A 22693-nucleotide genomic window follows, 5' to 3' on the forward strand; every position below is an offset into this window, starting at 1 on the left:
TGTTAGTTGCCTGTGCGTGATGTGTGTGTGTGTGTTAGTTGTCTGTGTGTGTGTGTGTGTGTGTGTGTGTGTGGAAGGGAAGGAGAGAAGGGAGGAAGGAGAGAAGGGGGAGTGAGGGAAGGAGAGAATGGAAAAGAGAGAGAGGAAGGAGAGAAAGAAGTGAGGGAGGGAGAGAAGGGAAAAGAGAGAGGAAGGAAGGAGGGAGGGAAGGAGAGGAGGGAAGAAGGAAAGAGAGGGAGAGGTCCGCTGGTGGGAGCGGATGCCGGGGTCCGGGCGGACAGGTGTGAGCTGATGCCGAGGTTTGTAAACGTTGCTCCAATCCCCTGCCCGGCCCTCCCTTTATTGTTCACCGCGTCTCCCCGGGGAGAGAGAGGGGTGGATCCGGGGTTGGGTGCGTGAAGCACAGTGACTGGAGGGGTGGGAGCGTTGCCCCGGGACCGTGAGGGAATGACCCACCTCCCCCTCTCCCCCTTCACACCCCCCTCCCCCGTCTACCCCTTTCTCCCCCCTCCACCCCTCTACTCTCTCTTCACCTCTCTCTCCCCCCTCCACCCGGGGTAGATCTACCCGAGCCGAGAGTAGATTACTCTAGCGCGGGGCCTAATTAGGAGCAATTGGTCCAATCGGCTTCAGGCCGGCCCTGCCTGCATGGCTACAACAGCGCTGCTGACCTAAGTGGGCCCACTGAAAAGCCTGGATGGAGTGGATGTGGTGAGGATGTTTCCACTTGTGGGAGAGTCAAGGACCAGAATAAAAGGACGTACCTTTAGAAAGGAGATGAGGAGGAATTTCTTCAGTCAGCGGGTGGTGAATCTGTGGAATTCATTGTGGGGCCCAAGTCATTTGGGTATTTTTGAGGCGGAGATTTTGACAGATTCTTGATTAGTGCGGGTGTCAGTGGTAATGGGGGGAAAAGGCAGGAGAATGGGGTTGAGAGGGAAAGATGGATCAGCCACGATTGAATGGCGGAGTAAACCTGATGGGCCAATTGGCCTAATCCTGCTCCTATATAATATGAGCCTCACCAGTCCAAGAGTGGGAGGATTTACTTATGTTGGCATGGCAACCCCACGCCACTTCACTCCAGAATTACACCCTGTCTCCATTTATATGACAGGACATTGATTTTCAAAAGATTTTTCTTTGAGATCGGGACTTAATGTTGAAAATGTCAGCACTTATAATCATGGAGTCATCCAGCACAGAAACAGCCTCTTCAGCCAAACTCATCCATGCTGACAAGGTGCCCCATTTGACCACATTTAGCCCATTTAGAGAGATGAGAAATGTCTTTCTAAACATTTCTTATCCACACACCTGTCCAAATGCCTTTCAAATGTTGTTGAAGTTGCTTCAAGTATTTCACCTGGCAGCCTGTTAAATTAACCCTTTCTATTCTCCTCCATGATTTTGTAAACCTCCATAAGATCACCACTCGGCCTCCTGTACTCCAAGGAATAAAGTCCTACCCTGCAGCCTCTCCCTGCAGCTCAGGCCCTCAAATCCTGACAACCACCCTCGTAAATCTTCTCCGCACTCTTTCCAGCTGAATGGCATCTTTCCTGAATGGCAGGGTGACTAACACTGAGTGCGATACACCAAGTGTAGCCTCACCAATGTCTTGTATGTCTCCTGAGCAGCAGGAAGCAACGGGTGGCGATAAAGAATAATTGTCAAATGGCTCGGAGTGGTAAATTATTCTGTGTATATCTGGCTGACCGTTACTGAGATGAACTCTGAAGCAGTTACTTCCTGTGAACTTAGAATACACAATAACCAGAGTCTGCACATTTAAAGGGACCAGGATTCCTAATGCGACAGGATTATCCTGGAACTTCCAGAAATTAAATACAACTCTCAGAGGAAAAGTCATGCAATCTTTGCTATTTTACATTTACCACTTTTGTTCTTTTTTGTTGTTTGGAGGCTGGTTTTAATTCACAACCAGTAATCCAGGCAACCCCCTATTTTTTTTCCTCCTCTCTTCCCTGTGCCCCACCTGGATGCGCACCACAATCATGCCCCCTCACTTGCCATTCCCACTATCCCACTCCCTTTCCCCTTCCCCTATCTCCGGCCACCTCTATCCCATCCTCTGTCTTCACAAGTCACGCCTCTTCTCTGTATATCTCCTTATCTCATAGCCTTTTGCTTTTTTTTTAATCTCTGGCCTTTGTCCACCTATCTGCCTATCAAATCCTCCTTCCCACCTAACCCAGTTGTATTTACCTTTCACTTCCCAGGCTTGTCCCACCTCCACTTCTTTGCCAGCCTTCTCCACCCTAGTACGATCAGTCTGAAGAAGGATCCCAACACATAGAAACATATAAAAATAGATGCATTAGTAGGCCATTTAGCCCTTCGAGCCAGCACCGCCATTCAATATGATCATGGCTGATCATCTAAAATCAGTGGCACGTTCCTGCTTTTTCCCCATATCCCTTGATTCCTTTAGCCCTAAGAACTAAATCTAAATCTAACACAAAACGTCGCCTGTCCATTCCCTGCACAGATGCTGCCTGACCCACTGAGTTCCTCCAGCACTTTGTGCTTTACTGAAGGTTCCAGCATCTGCAATTTCTTGTGTCTACAAAAGTTCTGTTCTTTTTCCAATCAGCTGTGTGGAAGTGGGGCACTGTGACGATGTGTGGATAAGAGAGGGAGCAACGAGCTTTGATGAAGCTGGCATTCATAAACGAGATACCACTCATTGTCAGGGGGCAGCCCTGGCTTCTGTTCTGAAGGAAAAGAATGAATACATTCCTGAAGTGATTTCCAAATCTGAGAACCTATTGATGGTGCGAAATGGGATCAACATCCACAGTTTTGCCGTCTCCCTTCACTTCACTCCTAATTCTCATCTTGGTCTCAAGGCAATGGTCTCCAGCTCTCTGCTCTCTAACCTTGGAAAAGGATTCTCAGCTTCCATCCTCTAGGAATTCTGTGGAGTTTAGTTTTTTTTAGTCTAGTGGAAACAGTCTAGTTTTTTTTAGTCTAGTGGATACAGCACGGAAACAGGCCCTTCGGCCCACGCCGACCAGCAACACGTTTACAATTTTTTTTTAACCGATGCCAATTAACCTGCAAACCAGTACGTCTTTGGAGTGTGGGAGGAAACCGGAGCTCCCGGAGAAAACCACAAACGGTCAAGGGGAGAATGTGCAAACGCCCTACCGACAGCACCCGTAATCAGGATCAAACCCAGATCTCTGGTGCTGTAAGGCAACAACTACCTCTGCACCACCGTGCTGATCTTCTTTGTACCACCCTGGAGTTGTTCACAAGGATAAAGTTGTGGGAGAAATGTCCTGGGAGGGACATAGTGGAGGGTGAGGGGGGATGAATATTTCTGCCTTAATGCAGCACTTCCTTTGGGGATTAGGAACTGTTTACACAGAACATTCCCCCAGGAGAGTAAATATTATGGTTAGAGCCCTTGAGGAGTCAAGGTTATACACAGTCTGTGGAATTAGCTGGTGAGATGGGTTGAAAGAGCTTTTCTTGTTCTATTCTTGGATGGTGCTAGAAACTTAGCCCGGAGAAAGAGTCCACATTGAGAGAAACTTTTCTTTGTTGTGACCCGGCCTCAGCTTGGGTCAGATCTGCATCACAGGCTTCCATACAGTGAGGTCTAATGTAAGCTTTCATTAAAATAAAAATAGAACCAAAAGAATTCTCCGTTTTCCAAAAATATCGAGTTGAAAGTGATTTAGTTTGAAGCATAGATTTTCAAACAAGAGTATTTCCTATTTAATTCTGTTTCGAGATACAGCATGGAAACAGACCCTTCGGCCCACCGAGTCCATGCTGACCATCCATGCTAGACCATTAGTTCTATGTTATCCCACTTACTCATCCACTCTCTACGCACTGGGGGCAATTTTCAGAGGCAAGTTAATCTATAAACCTGCATGTCTTTGGCATATGGGTGGAAACCGAAGCCCATGGAGTAAACCATGTCACAGAAAAAATGTGCAACTGAACACAGACAGGTCAGGATCGAACCCGGGTCTTGAAGTTGTGAAGCAGGAACTGTTTTAGATGTTAACCTGGGGATGAGTGGGGAATTGAGTTGTGGGGAAAGTATGTCTTATCTGGTTGGGGATGTGTGCGCATATTTTTAGGAGGGAATGTAAGCATGTTTAGCGGTCTGAGCATTTACATATAATTTCATTGGGTCTGAGGACATGTGAATGTTTTCAGCGACTCTGAAACTTGACTCTTGGGATATCTACACTGCGTGAATTCAGTGAGAATCCCACAACCATATGAATTATTTCAGGGACCTTATATTTTGGGGGCTATGAGCATTGGTTATATAATTTAAGGTGCTCCCAAGATCATGTGAATAACTTCACAGATTCCAATATCATTATGGTGTTCTTAGAAGCAGGAGACTTCTTAAAAGAGTCTCATAGAGTCATGCAGCACGGAGACATTCCCTTCGGCCCAACCTGTCCATAAGATGCATCACCTAACATAATCCCATTAGCCCCCCGTTTAGTCCATATCCCTCTAAACCTTTTTTATCCTTGTACCTAAATGGGTAGTTGATTAGTACGGGTTGATTAGCACGGGTGCCAGGGGTTATGGGGAGAAGGCTGGAGAATGGGGTGAGGAGGGAGAGATAGATCAGCCATGATTCGACGATGGAGTAGGCTTGATGGGCCAAATGGCCGAATTCTACTCCTGTCACTTATGAACCTGTTCAAATATGTTTTAAATGCTATTATTGTACCTGCCACAACTACCTCCTCTGGCAGCTCACTCCCTATACCCAGCACCCACGGGTCCTATTAAAAATTTCCCCTCTCACCTTAAACCTATCTCCCCTGGTTCTTGATTCCTCTTGCTCAGTTGATTTTTGAAAATCTCTACTTTTTAATATCCTTAGACTGGTCCAATGATCAAAACTCCTGGTAAGGTTATTTTGATGTTGGAATTGGACAAACAGCCATATTCCCAAAGTGGTAAGTTCAGCACTTTGCATTGAGACACTCTTGGGTATCTCCAGTGGAGAGTAAATGTCTTCTCCTGAGGTCTCGGCATAGCAAAGAAATTTACTGTAAATAAACACAAAGTGTTGGAGTAACTCAGCGGTTCAGGCAGCATCTCTGGTGAAAAGGAACGCGTAACATTTTGGGTCAGATCCCTTCCTCAGACTTCCTCAATTCTGAGGAAGAGTTCCGACCTGAAATTTTACCTGTTTCATTTCTCCAGAGATGCTGCCTGAACAGCTGAGTTGCTCCAGCACTCTGTGTCTATCTTCGGTATAAACCGGCATCTGCAGTTCCTTCCGACACACAATTTACTGTCAATTCCATAATCTGTTTCTGGTCACAATCTAACGCTTTCTTTGCATTACCCTAAACAGCAAAGCGAAAGCGAGGAGAACGGCTCTGGTGACAGCTTCATGCACTCGATGGACCCGCAGCTGGAGAGACAAGTCGAGACCATCCGTAACCTGGTCGACTCGTACATGGGCATAGTCAACAAGACCATCCGGGACCTCATGCCCAAGACAATCATGCATCTCATGATCATTAACGTGAGTACCAGATGCCATTCCTAGCATCACCCTTGGAATAGGTCTGTTCATTCCAGGGTTGTGCAACATGGGAAAAACAACAAAACTCTTTAAGATTTTTTACTTGTGATGTGAGCACCTTTGCCAAAGAGAGGTGTTCATTGTCTAACCAGAGGCATCTCCATGTCCCATTGCCTCCTGTTATGTTTCATCTGCTTCCCCTGAATCATTAACTCCCAGTGTGGTAGGTGAAAGAATCCGATACCAAGCTCATCCTTCCAATCAGATGCCTTACTCCAATCCCACTTGGATCCAGGTCACGGGCTCGGAAGAGGTCATGGGTTCCTCCATTCAATTATTGAAAACCTTTTGTTACAGAAGACTTGCCATTTTGTGGCAACGCTGGCAAACTCGTTTCTGATAATTGTCTACATCAGGGGGAGGTTTCAGCTTGGATTGACCACTTAGTTTTATCTGCCACTGGTGTCTAGGACTAGCTTAGAGGCAAATCAGGCAGGGATGTTCCAGGGATAGTCTGGCCCTCAATCCTGATCCTGATCCTGGGTCTGGATTTGGTCTTGGACCACAATCGAAACCTCCATTACAGAGTCGTACAAGCCATTCTGCCCAACTCATCCATGCCGACCAAGATGTCCCATCTAAGCTAGTCCCATATGTCCACATTTGGATCATATCCCACTAAACCTTTCCTATCCATCTACTAGTCCAAGTGGCTTTTAAGTGTTATTGCACCTGCTACCTCCTCTGGCAGCTCCATCCATATATCCACCACCCTCTAAAAGAATAAATGATTCCGACAAAATCCTGCTCCTCTCACCTTAATCCTATGTCCTTTGGTTCTCGGTTCTTCAACCCCGGTCCTGAGTCTTGGATTGATCCTGGAATTAGATTTCACCTGGAACCTTTGCTTGACCCTACGGCACTTGGGCTTGAGACCAATCTTGATGGTGTCCTAGATCCTAGCCCTTTGCTTTACAGTTGAGAAGTTTAGCCGTTATTTGTGAAAGGATGAGAAGGTTGGAGACGTCGGAAGAAGAAACCAATGGAAGTGCTTTATCTCTGATGTAAGGTTTATCTGTGAGAGTGCTGTGCGGAGAATGAAGTGGAGATCAGGTGGTCAGAACATCAGAGTATGTCAATGTCTTCACCTTGTGCTGCCTGTGTGCATTGATTGAAATGATGGTCTACCCTTCATGGTGGGACAAGGCTGCGCAGAGGGTAGGGGTTACAACTGGCACAGACATCCATAACTCTCCACGTTATTCTAATAACCCATTTATCCAATGGTAATAACTCTGGACTAACTGGGCTCCCTCATTTTATTCCCAACAGACAAAGGACTTCATTCACTCTGAGCTCCTTGCCCAGCTCTACTCCTGTGCGGACCAGAACGTCCTGATGGAGGAGTCTCCCGAACAGGCCCAGCGACGTGAGGAGATGCTGCGAATGTATCATGCCCTGAAGGAAGCCTTAAGCATCATTGGGGACATCAATACCACCACCAGCAGCACTCCTCTCCCACCACCCGTCGATGACTCCTGGCTGGGAGTCAGGGATATAGCCTCCGGGCGAAGGTATGGAGACCCAAATCCCACCCTCTTGTCTGACCTGATGGGTGCTTTGGCAATGGGACAGTGCAGCCACGGTCTACTCCTCCTGGACCGTAACCATCCATCTCCTGGTGATAATGGACACCCTTTGGTTTCTTCCCCTTAGGTCTCCGACCTCGAGCCCCACGCCACAGAGACGAGCGCCTGCCGTCCCCCCGGTCAGGCCACTGTCTCGAGGTCCTGCTCCAGGACCACCACCACCTGCTGGACCACCCCCTCAAGGACCGCCCGGTAGCGCCCCGCCAATCCCGTCTCGGCCCGGGGCCTCTCCTGATCCATTCGGGGCTCCACCTCAGGTTCCGTCTCGGCCCTGGTGTCCCCAGGGGCCTCTCCTGATCCATTCGGGGCTCCACCTCAAATTGATTGAAAGGTTCCGTCCAGACCCGTACAAACCGTAGCTCCACCTGAGGTGTCCCCAGGTAATTTGGCTTCTTTCACAAGTGGTTCATACTTGCATGGACAAGGTGTGGAGATCAGGCAAATCGGAATATGTTCAATTGACCTGGTGCTGCCCCTGCAAATTGAGTGCCCTCAAATGAAAAATGATGGTCTATCCATCGTGCTATGGGTCAAGGGTGATGCCCCATTTAAGAGGTCAATTGGCTTTATAGCTGCGAGAGGTTCGGAGTGAGTACAAAAATATTATAACTGTAACATCCCGACCGGGTCTTGCAGCGATTTTTTTTGATTTTGCTGAACATCTGCGATTTATCGCGTTGTCCAAACAGCGCCAAAATCGCGGACATTCCCAATGACGATTCAGGTAGGTTTTGTAACATACCTAATTATTGTCCATATTATTGTAACATCCCATTTTATTTTTGTTTTAGTTTTCCCGTTCTAGAGATACAGCGTGGAAACAGGCCTTTGGCCTACTTGATCCATGCTAAACATTGACCGCTTTTTCACACTAGTGTCATATTATCCACCTATCACATCTACTCCCTATACACTCGGGGGCAATTTTACAGAGGTCAATTAATCTACAAACCCACACATGTAAGGGATGTGGGAGGAAACCTGAGCACCCAGAGGAAACCCACACAGTCAGAGGGATGGTATAGCAATTCCTCACTGACAGCACCCGGAGTGAGGATCGAACCCATGTCTCTGGCGCTGTGAGGCAATAGCTGTGCCATTATTTTTACTCCGCGGTAACAGAATAATTTGAGTATTCCAGGAGACCAGCAATCTCTTTCATCTCCAGTAGTTCCAACTTGCATTGAGCGATCAATACACCTATTTGATCAATGTGCTTGGTGGACTCCACTCCCTGTAGATCACGACACACCTGAGGTTGTAGAGTGGACTCAGCAGCCAGGTACGACAGATGGAACAAAGGCTTGGAATAAGGCAACAGTGAAGGGAAGCAAAATGGATAACAATCGAATCTCTGTCAGGAAGGGCAGTTTCTCCAGGTGTAACAGTGAATCTCCAGTTGGAGGTAAAAATGGTGAAAAGATAGTTTAAGCCCCAAAAGATAGTTCCAACATGGAAGAAACAGTTTGACAGGCACTGTACATGGATAGGACAGGTTTAGAGGGATATGGACCAAACGCAGGTGGGACTAGTCTAGTTGGGCTATGTTGGCCGGTGTGGGCAAGTTGGGCCGAAGGGCCTGTTTCATGCTGTATGACTCTCTGATAGAGCCGACAGTTGCTCTTCTGATCGATGGATCAGCTGATTATTTGTCTACACTTTCTCTCTCCAGCTCTTGTTTTTCTTCTCTCGTTTTGCTGCCTTTTGTCTCCTGTGTTTTCCTCTCTCTCACTCACTCACTCCATCTCTCTTCTTGCAAGCCATCTTGCTTTTCAAACATTGCGTGTGCTCTTTTCTCTGGACTTCTCCATTCACTCGACACACGTGTATTTCTCCCACATTCTCTTTTCCTCTGTAACTGTGACAAACCTTTTGTTGTGCCCAGCTCCTTCTTGCTGGTTCGCATGTTTGCCAGTACTTTTTGTCTCTCTGTTGTATATTCACTGTGTAGTTACCTGCGTCTCCACTTATGTTTCTACTGTATCATTTCCTCTTTAATTGTCTGCCTTCATCTAGTTGTGTGTTAGCGTGTGTGTTTGTATGTTTGTGTGCCTGTATATGTGTGTGTAAGTGTCCAAAAGTGTGCATGTGCCTGCCTGCATGTGCCTGCCTTCTTGTGCCTGCCTGCATGTGTCTGACTGCTTATGTAGTTGTGTTTCTGCCTGTGTGTGTGTCTGCCTGTGTGTGTGTCTGCCTGTGTGTGTGTGTCTTTGTGTGTGTGTGTCTGTCTTTGTGTGTGTGTGTGTGCCTGTCTGTGTGTGTGCCTGTCTGTGTGTGTGCCTGTCTGTGTGCCTGCCTGTGTGTGTGTCTGTCTATGTGTCTGACTGTGTGTGTCTGACTGTGTGTGTCTGACTGTGTGTGTCTGACTGTGTGTGTGTCTGACTGTCTGTCTGTGTGTGCCTGTCTGCATGTGCCTGTCTGCATGTGCCTGAGTCTTTGTGGGTGTGTGTACCTTTCTCTATTGCTTCAAGCTGTACACTGATCCAGCTGTGTGCGTCTCCCTGTCTACTTGCCTCCGCCTCGTTCACTCTACCTCTTTCCCTCCCTTTCTCGCACCGTCTTTCTTTCACTCTGCCTCCCCTGACGTATATCATCTCCTCGCCCCTTGTACAAGCTATTCCTACAAACTGCTTTCATTTTTACAAGGTATTTGAATGCATTAAAGTGGTTGACTTTAAAAACTCGACTCAGGGCACAGCCAAAGGGAGCCTCTGGTGGAGTGGGCGTGCTTATTACTGGGTCTGCTGGAGGAAGCAGCAGTCTGGCCTGTATGGCCCCATTCACCATGAAACCGCAGGGAAACAGTGAAGCCATTGACCAGCCTGACACCCGCGACTCACATTCCTGATCGATGGTTGAACTCCCGTCTTTCCCCCTTCAAAGCTGTCCCCAGAGGCAGCTGTAGCTAATAGGTGCAGTAACTTATAACTTTTTCTTTACAATCTCCCGGATATAACCCAACATTAATTCCTTTACTGGTTTATTTAAAAGTAAATTTAATAACAACGTTTAAGAGACATTGGGACCTGTGCAAGGATTGGAAAGGAATTAGAGAAATGTAGGCCAAATGCGGGAAAATGGGACCAGCTTAGATGGGATGTTTTGATCAGCATCGATGTGTTGGACTGAAAGGCCTGTTTCCGTGCTGTATGACTTCAAACATTTCTATTAGAATCATGTTACTCGAGCCAGCCGCCCCAAACATTGTGAAGACAGGGCTGACGTTATCGCCAACCACATTCCAGCCTCTCCTCCATTGCCCTCAATTCCAAACTTGTGTCTGTCCCGGCGTTGAATATATCCACTGACTTGCCTCCCATGCTATCTCAGGTGCAGAATTCCAAAGGGCAATTGATCCTCTGGAAAATAAGACCCCTCCTCATCTGCATCTTAAGTGGAAGGAACAGCCACTAGTTCTGGACCCTGCACTAAGGGAACCTTCACCTCACCTTTTGTCTGTCAAGCTGAGCCAGGATCACACACATTCCAATAACATCACTGGTGTTTTTCTCCACTGCAGAGATACAGTAAAACTCCGGTGATTTGCTTTCTGACAGTTTTGGTAATCCAAAGGATTCAACAATTGGCCTCATGACTGCTGGTTCCCACACCTCTTTTCAGGTAGACTGGGGCCCCAATTTCCACACTCCCTACACACACTGCACACTTGCCTCTGGTTATTTTTCCCATGCTGTCTTTAATCTTTCTAGGAACTATCTCCTGCTCACCAGAATCCGCTTTTCCTTGTATCCTCTGGACGAATGTGGGAAAAATATTCAAAGGATCATGATATCAAGCCTTCTCTAAATCAGTGATTAATTGCAGTATTAGTCAGATATTTCAACTCTTCAGGGCTAAGATACAAGTTGATGTGAAAATTGGGTTTACAGGTATGGGTCAACCATTTAAATCCTCTAGCTAACTGTCTCAACAATCCTACTGAAGTCATACAACCATACAGCATATTAACAAGTCCTTTAGCCTATCTTATCCAATCCAACCAAGATGCCCCATCAACACTAGTCCCATTGGCCGCATCTCATCCGTATCCCACATAACCTTTCCTATCCATGTACCTGTCCGAATGGTGTTTAAATGTTATTATTATCCCTGCCACTAATACTTCCTCTGGCACCTCGTTCCATATAAACACCGCCCTCAGTGTGGAAAATGTTGCTCCCCAGGTTCCTATTAAATCTTTCCCCTTTCACTATTGATCATTGGGTTTTATTATTTGACATATAAATCAGGACTCACAATTAATATGTCTCCGTTGTACTTCTGTTCCAACTGTGTCAATTAACCCAGCGAGTACAGCTACATCTCTGTAACACTGCCGCCAAGTGGCCAGTTCTACAGGATCATTATATCCAAGTTCAAAATCTGTAGATATGTTAGCGTTCCTCCCCCTTGCCCTACTTTGAACCTGCCCCCATCTCTGTGCATTACAGAACACAACTTGCTGTCCATTTCCTGCAGTGATAATTGCGTCTTGATAACGTTTGTCACCGTCTCTCGTTAGTAAGCCAAGATCAATATGTCAATGGCAAGGGAGCTCAAGGCATCTGGAGATCACTATTCTTGGAGAAACGTTCAAGAGGAACTGGGAGGGAGAAGTTCGCAGGGAAAGAGTGCAAAGAATCAGATGGCCGGTGTTAGTAATGACCTGACTTTTGTTTTTGCAGGGACCGGCAAGGGTTCTAACTGACCCGGACTGAACTGCTCTAGAACCAGTACGGGTTCCTACAGGGGACAAACATCCAGGTTCTGTAAATTGCCTTGCGACATAATGTGCATCGCCATCTAAGGAAGCATTGACTCACATCACTAAAAAACTAGCAAAAAAAAAAAGGCATGCAATGTCTAGACCAGTGGGATTCGTGACACAAGCTGGTGGAGTAGATGGGAGTCATCTCCCTTAACCACGGTCTCTCTGTGGCTTCCGGCACAGAGAGAGGTGGGGAGATGCTATTGGCACTATTGTTCAGGGCCACATTTCCCTGTCCCCTTGTCTCTCTCGCTCTCTCTCAACCGCCACTGAGTCCAGGGAACGGGGCAAGCAGGCTTCAAGGAAAGTGGAGGTCCCATGACAGAGCTTCCTTTCCTGAACTTTGTCCAATCCCATTTTTATCTTGGTTGGAGGTCTCGGCCTTTAATCAGCAATGTCCAGAGGTTGGCAGCTGGGTATCTGCACCATTAAAACCTCCGACTGTTGCAGCTGATGTGCATCCCTCTCTATATTGGTGGAACAGGACCACTCCTGGGATGTGGTGCATGGTGGAAGGTTCATGGATAACACTGGTCCAGACAATGAATGTCTGTCCTCTCTAGGTACCTGTACCTTTTGTTGGTGAGGGCCTTGGTCTGAACTTGCTTGTACAATGGAGAATTGTCCACAGAAGGGGAACGCTGCACATGTGTATTTTGTCTTCATGATCTGTTACCTTTGGCCATGCCTGTCTGCCATCTTTATCTGATATTATCTTTCAGAATAACAATAAGTGACCCTTGAGGATATTAACCCCTGACTGGTACGTGGTGTCACTCATTAACCCGCTTCCTCCACTGTGTTGTGCATGACCCCTGCTCCATCAACCCCCGTCGTGTAGGACTAGTAGTCAACAAAGAGGACACTGCTTTTATCGGGAGGTGGTGGAGCGAGAGGATACGACAGTCTGTGTAACCCTGTCAAGAAAATATCGTTGGGTCAAATGTATCTCGTCGCCATTTTCCTCCTCGCTGATAAAGGCAGTGCCTGCAAACCCTCCTCCCACTGAGCTGCGGCTGCTCATCCCGACGTTAATGGGATCAGTGCCGAGATTACTGATTATCAATCAGCTTTGTTCTTTCTTGTTGTGGAAATACACTCCTGTCCTCTGTCGCTGAGTCCGATTTCTTTGGTAGCAACGGATGTTTATTTTTCTCCATTGTAAGTTTCTTGGCACAAGATTTGGCACAGAGCTCGGTTCTGAGACTTGATCCCCCCCCCCCCCCCCCCCCCCCCCCCCCCCCCCCCGACACATCACTCCCCCACCCCTCAAGTTCCTCCCTTCATTGCCAGCCGTCCTCATTCCTGTCCACCCTCTCTGTTTCCCTCACTCTCCGATCCCCTCACCCTCCTCTCACTCATCGACCCCCTCACTCTTTGTCCCCATCACTCCCTCCTCGTCCCCCTCCCGCCTCCCTCCCAGTTCCACTCCCCTTGGCCTCCCTACCCCCCTCCCCCCCCCCCCTCCCCACGCCCATCCCTCTCTGTCCCGTTCTTCTTATTCCCTTTCCTCTGCCCTTCCCATATTTCACTGCCCATCCCTCGTGCCCATTTCCTTACCCTGCATTCCCCAGCTCAGGGATTTTCCAAGCCTGTGAACATGTATTGGGCAATTTCCCATGAGGGGATCGGTATTTCCACATTTCCATTTTCTCTTGCAACATTGAAGGAGGCCATTTGGCCCATCAAGTGTATGTCAGCTCCTTGACCAACCTCACTTCCCCACCAATTCTCCCTGTAGCCCTACATTCCCATCAATTACCAGCCAGAAACTGGAGCACCTCTTGGGACTGGGGAAAGTCCATCAGCACCCTGCCAAGGCCCTCGATCAGTTAACCATCTCCCCACCCCCTGGGCTGACCTCTAACACGTGCTTAGCTTCAGCAGAATGGTAGATGATGAGCATCGGAAGGGCTTTTAAAATTTGACCAACACCAACAGCTGCCAAACGAAAACTGGATGTGACAGAGGACACTGTCAGTACAATGGCATTCTCAGGGTGCCAGGACAACTGTGTCTGTATTTCGGAGTATTTTGGATGTAACATAGTATGTTGGGTGAATTGTCTGCTCATTTTGCCTCGCTGTTATTGCTGTACACTTGCACCAGAAACACAACATAAGGCAAAGTCAAGGATGAGAAAACATTGTCGAACGCATTGATTCAACCAAACTGCTTGCAAGATAGCTTTGGCTCCGTTATCTTACCTGTCAGGGCTAATTACCTGTAAGAGCCGGTTCAGTTGAGCTTGGTTTAATTCAGAGATACGGTGTTCAAGAAGGAACTGCAGATGCTGGAAATTCGAAGGTAGACAAAAATGCTGGAGAAACTCAGCGGGTGCGGCAGCATCTATGGAGCAAAGGAAATAGGCAACGTTTCGGGACATTCGCATCAATACTGCCGCCCACCTTAGTCATGCAGCTGTATAGCACAGCCTACAGGCCATTTGGCCCACTTTGTCCATTCTGACCAAGTTGGCATGCTGGGCTGGTCCCATTTGGCTGTATTTGGCCCGTAGCACTCTGAACCCTTCCTATCCATATATCTGCCCGAATGCCTTTTAAAAGTTGTAAAATATCTGATTCTGCAGCTTCCTCCAGCAGCTCATTCCAGATACTAGAGGCAATCTTACATTGGGGTTGAGTACCTACCAACCCACACACCATTGCAATGTGTTGGAAGTCAGACCACCCAGAGGAAACCCACACGGTCACAAGATGAACATCAAATTCCGCATGAAACCAGGGCTCAGGAATGAACCCAGGTCGCTGGAGTTGTAATGCCCCCTGTCCCACTTAGGAAACCTGAACGGAAACTTCTGGAGACTTTGCGCCCCACCCAAGGTTTCCGTGCGGTTCCCGGAGGTTGCAGGTGGTTGCCGGAGGTTGCAGGTAGTGGAAGCAGGAAGGGAGACTGACAAAAACCTCCGGGAACCGCACGGAAACATTGGGTGGGGCGCAAAGTCTCCAGAGGTTTCCGTTCAGGTTTCCTAAGTGGGACGGGGGCATTAGGCAACAGTTTTATCATCTAAAGATGGGTCCAGACTGAAGAAGGGCCCTGACCCCAAACGTCACCGATTTCTCCAGAGATGCTGCCTGACCAGCTGAGTTACTCCAACATTTTGTGTCTGTTATGGAACTGTTATAGCAGTTCCTTGTCTCACCAACTTTACATATCTCTAGCTCTAGCCAGAGTGCCTGCTTGCAATGCGTCAATGGTCTGTAACACCCCACTGGTGAAGGAGTCAGCTTCCACTCACTGCCTCAGCATCACGAGTTGAGTGAGTCAGGCACTGGAGGAAGAGCAACTCTGGGAATAGTCCTCAATCAACTTTCAAATCAAGGGGAAAGACTGGCGGCTGGGAATAAGAGTAAATGCAAGCAATGTCTGCAGAATACAGCTCGCAGCTGAGATTCACATGCACCAGTTCCCTCCCGGGCCTGTATCCCAACACTCTTGTTTGGTTTCAATGGGCAGGTTACTTTGTTCATTCACCCTCCATCACATTCCCCCACACACTCGGTCTATAAAATTCTTTCAAGTCTAACAGAAAGATAAAGGAGCCAGCATTTTATTGCAATCTCTAATGAATGATATGGGGAGAAAGTATCCTCTCAGACAATACTTTTGATAATGGAACGTAAAACAGAACTTTAATGGAAACTTTCTTGACTGTTGTTGTGTTGTGCTGACTGCATTGGCCATAGTGGTGTGGTTCCCTCCTACCGTTACGATGCATGCATGTTATTTGCGTGTTCCTATGTAAAAATATATCTGGCTCGCTCTCAATGTGTTGCCGGACGGATGTGAAGTTTTTCATGCTCCCAGCAGGGTCTTGAACTGAAACCAACCTATTCATTGTCAACAGCCAGCCTGCGTGCCTGTGGTGTTTGTTTAAACTGGGTCTGGGCCTCTGCTGCAAGGTTCTGCAAGGCACCTTGCAAAATCTGGTGGAAATTACAAATCTGAAAGCAGCAACTGTGCGCGCTAAACCCTTTACTGCTGCAATGTCGGGGCCTCCCGCTGTTAATCTCATGGCCTCTTTAAAAACAAATTCCAAATCACTCATCTCTTTTACTACATTGTGAACCCTCAGAGAAACTGGTGCCCATCTTTGCCAATGTGAGGGAAGTCACAGTGGCATGAAGGTCTGTCACTGAGATATATTAGTTTGGCAATTCTCCGCTCCCCCACCTCCACATAGACGATCAACCACTCTGGGAGTGGGATTGAATGATATGGAAATGAGTGTTCTGTGCTTTAATTGCAGATAATGCCTTGCAGAGTAAAATCAAACAGGAGGTGCATGCATGCACTCACACACAGACACACACATCCTAAACGCATGTACATACACATACATATTTTCATATGTGCGCACAAACACACACAGACAGACAACCTCGCCTAACATGCACATGTGGGCACATATACATAATCACACTCACACACACACACACACACACACACACACACACACACACACACACACACACACACACACACACACACACACACACACACACACACACACACACACACACACACACACACACACACACACACACAGATACAACAAAATGTTTTATTCATGGCTTTCAGCATTTTGTGTGGAAATATAGGAATTCTGGTTCTTGGTACATCATCTGGAGATATGGTGACCTCCATGGTCATGCTGACCACAACCAACTCCACCTCTCCTGATCCTTCCTCTCCCTCTTCCTCTGATGTTTTGTTCTGCGGTATTCAGCTTTGACTCAGTTTCCACTGGTTGGATGTTGGCAAGACCACAGCCTTGCTATTCCTCACTAAGTTCATCACTGGTCACTGTCTCTGGCCAGTCCCGGTGTTCCTATTGACTCTGGACTTTGCTATAGAAACTGCTGACTATCACCCAAGACCATCTCTTCCCAGGCTTTGCCCCACCCCCACCTCTTGTCCAGCTTTCTCCCCCCTTCTCCAATCAGTTTGAAGAAGGATTACAACCCGAAATGTCATCTGTCCATTCCCTCCACAGATGTTGCCTGACCAGCTGAGTTCCTCCAGCACATTGTGTTTTGCTCAAGATTCCAGCATGTGCATTTCTTTGTGTCTCCACTGCACCGGTGGACATCCTCAGTTAATAGTAAAAGAATCAGTCACAATATCTGAGATGATTGCAGTTCCTAGCAATGTAACCTGGTCACCATTGATTACCATTCCTTCCTTGGTCTTCAAGCCACTGCTCACATCAGCTTCAACGATCATTGATGTGGCTCTTGTATGGAGCGATGACGTCATGCATCCTCCTCTCACTGCTTGCTGAAACAGCCCCTCGTGTTGATGTGCTTTGAGCAGAGAAGACTCTTTATAAGAAAGGGGGATGAAGTGGCAGAGCTTGAAGGTGTGGGTTATTTAGACACCAGGAACTGCAGATGCTGGGTTACAAAAACAAAAGAAAAAGTGCTGGCGTAATTCAGCAGGTCAGGCAGCATCTCTGGAGAACATGGAAAGGTGATGTTTAGGGTCGGTCCCCTTCTTAAGCAACACCTCAAGGATTCACTTTTAAGGATCTCACCTGTCTGCAGGCGAATCCTGCGGTGTATGGGTGACGTTGACTGAAACATGCGTGATGATGTGGTAGTTGACTGTTTCCCCTTCTCTATTGCTGCTTCCTTTTATCAGTAGGAGCTCTCTCACCTGGGTTACTTGACCTGTTCTCCCACCTGGTCTACTTGACCTGGTCTAGTTGACCTGGTTTACCTGACCTGGTGTAAAAACCAAGCCTCTTAGATTTCAGGCCTGGGGGCTGTTGTGTGCTGCCCCTGACCCCTTACGTTTCAACGTCACCTAGACGTAGAGTCTGCCTATAACATAATCCCTCAGCTGGTCAAGTACACCAACAATTTGTAAATATATTAAGCAAAGTCCACACCATATAGAATATGTACGTCACAAATATGAATCAAGAAGCAGCCTTCTTTTTACCTTCGTCTTGTTAACTCTCTCAAAATCTGAAGTCCTGGTTAGACAAATAAATTTGATTCATTTTCAGCTATTGCAAGGGTTTAGAGAATGTTGTTTATTCATTTTTTTCTTAAAAACAGTGCGTCAGAATCTTGCCTAAAGTAAGATCAAAGTATGTTTGTAAAGAGCACAGTTTAGACTGTGCTAGCACCTCATCTAATGTAGAGATTGATATTGCACAAGCAATGTTTATTTCCTTCAAATAATCCCGGCTGCGACCCCCAGAACCCCTTTGATAACTATTACCATAAACAAAGTAATTTTAAACAAGTTAGGCATGATTCATTGGCCTGGTCTCCCAGGCAGAGTTGGGCCCACTTAAAGGCATTCCATATCATGCTGGCATACGGTGCAAAGAGTTTCTTCCTTAATTCTTTGTGTTTATCAACCCTCCTGTGAGGGGAAACAGTGCCTGATACCCTGGGGTTTTTGAGAACCTTCTCGACTCTGTGGAGAACAGTCCCAATCCTTTAGTCCCTCCACTTAACAAAACGTTTGCATCCTTGGTACCATTCTGATGCACCCTCACCAACACCTTGCATTGTTTACGAAAGTATCAGGCACCAAGAGAGATGTAATGCTTTGTCTGGGGTCTAAGCAGTTGACTCATAAATGTTTGCACAATCCTCATTGCCCTTTCCCTCTTTCCCTTTGTGTTTTCCACACACTGTTCGCATTACAGTATCCAGGCGCTGCAGTTAAATTCTTATCCAGTGTCACAATCCCTTTCTTTGCAGTCCGCTCACTGCTGAAATCCACAGCTCCAGTGACATGACAGCAATGTAAGCAATGGATCATACCCTTAGATGGAAGTACTGATCTAAGCCTGAGCCCCTAAGCCTCTGCTCTCTAAGCATTCTGCTGTTATGACCTTGTCAACCGTTCTGATATTTCTGAATTGATTCTAGTTGTGAGATAACAGCATGATAACTCCAAACCCATGCTGACCATTGATCACCTGCTCACACTTGTTCCATGTTACCCCATTTTATCATCCACTCCTTACACACTAGGCACAGTTTACAGCAGCCAATTACCCTACAAGCCCACATGTCCGTGGGATGTGGGAGGAACCCGGCACACCCGGTGAAAACCCATAGAGTCACAGGCAGAACGTGCAAACTCCACACAGATAGCACCTGAGGTCAGGATCGAACCCAGGTCTCTGGCGCTGTGAGACAGCAGCTCTACCAGCTGCATCACTCTTTGTTTGTAGAATTCCTGAGAGTGTTTTAAACAAAAAAAAATCTTGTCATGTTCTTGTTATGTTTTTAAATGTTTTCGGGATGTTTCCATGCTGTGCCCAAGTTGGGGAGAGAGGACAATTCGGGAGCAGAAAGGAAACTCGGAAACATCCACTACTCATGGATGTCTGGAACGCAGCACTGGGAAAGGCCATTTGGATCCCACACTGACCTGACTCGGTGACCCAGTTTGCCCCATTCTCTTTCCCCATTGTTCTGGTGTGCTTTTCCATCAACCATTTTATTCAAAGGTACACAAAAATGCTGGAGAAACTCAGCAGGTGCAGCAGCATCTATGGAGCGAAGGAAATAGGCAACGTTTCGGGCCAAAACCCTTCGCTCCATAGATGCTGCTGCACCCGCTGTGTTTTTCCAGCATTTTTGTGTACCTTCGATTTTCCAGCATCTGCGGTTCCTTCTTAAACCATTTTATTCAAATCCCTGCAGAAAGTTACAGCAAACCTACTTCCACCACCCTGGCAGGAATTGCAACCCCAATGTGGTTTTCAGGCTAAAAGCATGTCGCACCTCTAAGTAATTCTTTTGTCATTGTTCTCAGATTCTCTACAGGGGGCAATGGATCCTTATTAATTATTCCCATCAAAACCCATTCTAGTTTTCACCACCCCCACTGGCACCGAAAACACACGAGTGCTGGAGAGGTTTAGCAGGTCAGGCAGCATCTTTGGAGGGAATGGACAGGCAACGTTTCGGGTCAGGACCCAACTGAAACATTGCCTGCCTATTCCCTCCTCAGATGCTGCCTGAGCCTCTGAGTTCCTCCAATGTTCCTTCAGTGTATTGCTCAATATTCAGCATCTGTACTTCCCTGACATCCACATCTTGCTACCGCAGTCTAGGCTGTACACGTTCCCGCGGAGCCATACGGCAGGGAAACCAGTCCTTCAGCCCAACTCATCCACGACAACCAAGAAGTCCCATCTAAACTAGTCCCATCTGCTCACGTCCCTCTAAACTTTTTCTATCTATGTACCTGTGCAAATATACTGTATGTGATTGCAATTCTGAAAATGTCAGCACTCTTCCTGAAGTGTTTGCCCAGAAGCTGACAGAGTAAACTGGTGCCTGATGGAGATTTAACATTCTTTTTTAAATTTTGATTTAGGTGCTCACTTGCTATGATGCAGAAGGAGGCCATTCAGCCCTTCGGGTGTAGGTTCCTCCCAATAGTCTTTCCTTCTTTCTCTGCAACCTATTCTCGCTCTCATGTACATCCGCTGTGATTGCTCTTCCCTCTTGCCTGCACTGGGCAAGTGGGATATTGATAGCAATGGTTTGAACACGTATGAAACACAATGTGTTAATCATGTATTATCTTTCCGCTGTCTGGTCAGCAAGCCACAAAAGCATTTCACTGTATGAGCTGACCCCTTTCACTGTACTTTACATATCCTTATGCTTATACCCCTGGGCACTGATCATCAGGATGCAGTGACTGACAAGCACTGATATGTTTATTTCCTTCAAATAATCCCGGTTGACCCCCAGAACCCAGCCAGAGCCCCTTTGATAACTGTTACCTTAAATAAAGTAATTCAGGCATGATTCATTGGCAGCCTGGTCTCCCAGGCCTGAAGAATAAATATGTAGGAGCCCTCTTCCAAGTGAAGAGAAACAATCCTTCAACCCACCAAGTCCACCTCGACCATCAAGCATTCGTTCACATTAGTTCTATGTTATCCCACTTTCACACCCACTCCCTACATACTGGGGGCAATGTACAGAGGCTATTTAAGCTACAAACCCACACATCTTTTGGGGATTTGGGAGAAATCTTACAAATATCTCTTTTATCCTTTTAAGTAAAGGCCTGGAGAGCTTCATGAGTGAGGGGTCTAAATTAATATTCCACGTACGGAGTAGCTAGATCGTTTTTGAAAACACATCACTTCACTTCTGTGTTTGTGAAATTTTAATTATGACTCCTGCTTATTTAAAGGCCCAACTATGATTTTGCTTTAGTTATTTTTAACCGATTCAAGTAAACTGTGATTTTGCCCAAAATACAATTTAATTTTTAAAAACAAAGTAAGACTCAACTCATTTCTGCTTCAGTGTGGCCTTGATGTGGCTACTAACCATAAAAGCAACTGGACATCACATCTAAGGGGGGGCAGTCCACAGTGCTGGCAAGTTCAATAGAGGCCAAGCGTTTGGTGCATTATATGGGACGGTCAGGGTGGGAGAGAGAGACTGGGGTTAGGAATGGGAATGCAGTGGTCTTTGTTAACAGCCATGTGCATGGTATTTCTAATCATCTGTCCAATGTTGAAATTGGCCATGTCCTTGAGTCCCCATACTCTGAGATTGGTGTTTGAAAAAAATATTCTGAGGAGAAATGTCATCTCTCCATAAATAATCCTTTGTAAAATTTGCCATATTATGCTCACCAATAAGGCATTGTGGAAAGGGCCTATACCTGTGCTGTACTTTTATATGTATAATATTTCTGTTTACTTTCTTTGTTTAGCTGAGAGATACAGCATGGGAACAGGCCCTTCCACCCACCGAGTCCAACGCTGATCACCCCTTCACACTAGTTCTATCTTATCATACTTTCTCATCTACGTCCTGCACACTAAGGGCAATTTACAGAAGTATATTTATCCACAAACCCACACGTCTTTGGGATATGAGAGGAAACTGGAGCATCCGGGAGAAACCCACACGGACCCAGGGAGAACGTGCAAACTCCACACAGACAGCACCCGAGGTCAGGATCGAACTTGGGTCTCTGGTGCTGTGAGGCAGCGGCACTACCAGCTGTACTACCCTGTAATCTTACAACTTACCAAGTCCCTTAATTTATTTTTTTTACTTTCCGCTTTGCCTCGCTTTAACATAATCTAACATGACTGGCCTGATTATTTTCCTCTCTCTTTCTCTCTCCCTTCTCTCTTTCCCATATTTTTTAGGCAATCTAAGTGGCAGCCCCTGAGACCAAGGAACCTCTTGCCCCTCCTTGAAACTCTAGTCTGTTTTAGCTTGCTGTGCGTCAAGTCTCCTCCGCATTCTGTCTATTCCGAAATGAAACTATATAAATATATATATCACGTGTGCTGGCGTCTGCATATCTTTGATGTTGCACAAATCTGGGGAATAGAGTTCCTGCTGTATAATTCTTTTACTATCTCTTGCTCTCTGTAAGAGCCGTTTTGTTAAGCCTGTTCTCATTGTGTTTATACGTGTTTCAGGGAGATATAAAATAAATTTGTCATGCTTTTGTGTAGAGTTTTAGTTTAAATGAAACTGTGATGGTGTATATTAATACAGTAAATATCTGGTATACAAGCATATGATTTGAAATGTGTGTATATGATATTCATGGTGAAACAAATTAAATCTGATGCTAAAGTTGTATTTATGCTTTGAAAGTGACCTGTGGCATATACAAAAATGACATATCTGTGTAATCAAAGTCTCCTTTATTTAAATAAACTGTGTTTCTTTGTGGAGG

General features: G+C 46.5%; 1 protein-coding gene and 1 long non-coding RNA gene across 2 annotated transcripts in view; both read left to right on the top strand.

Annotated features, from left to right (window-relative positions):
- The window catches only part of LOC129711798 (dynamin-1), a 136448-nt gene extending 128892 nt beyond the window's left edge, over positions 1 to 7556 (top strand). Inside the window, exons 18-20 of the mRNA XM_055659733.1 lie at positions 5375 to 5548; positions 6881 to 7122; positions 7265 to 7556. Coding sequence (XP_055515708.1) covers positions 5375 to 5548; positions 6881 to 7122; positions 7265 to 7556 — 708 coding nt within the window. The remainder of the gene's footprint in view (positions 1 to 5374; positions 5549 to 6880; positions 7123 to 7264) is intronic.
- Positions 7557 to 7949: 393 nt separating this feature from the next.
- LOC129712004 (uncharacterized) lies at positions 7950 to 22692 on the top strand. The gene is made up of 2 exons (XR_008725980.1): positions 7950 to 12728; positions 21707 to 22692. It is a non-coding gene; the product is annotated as an uncharacterized LOC129712004 (long non-coding RNA).
- The last annotated feature ends 1 nt before the right edge of the window (position 22693 follows it).

This window comes from Leucoraja erinacea, chromosome 31, assembly GCF_028641065.1.
Source record: "Leucoraja erinacea ecotype New England chromosome 31, Leri_hhj_1, whole genome shotgun sequence".
In the NCBI taxonomy this organism is placed as follows: Eukaryota; Metazoa; Chordata; class Chondrichthyes; order Rajiformes; family Rajidae; genus Leucoraja; species Leucoraja erinaceus.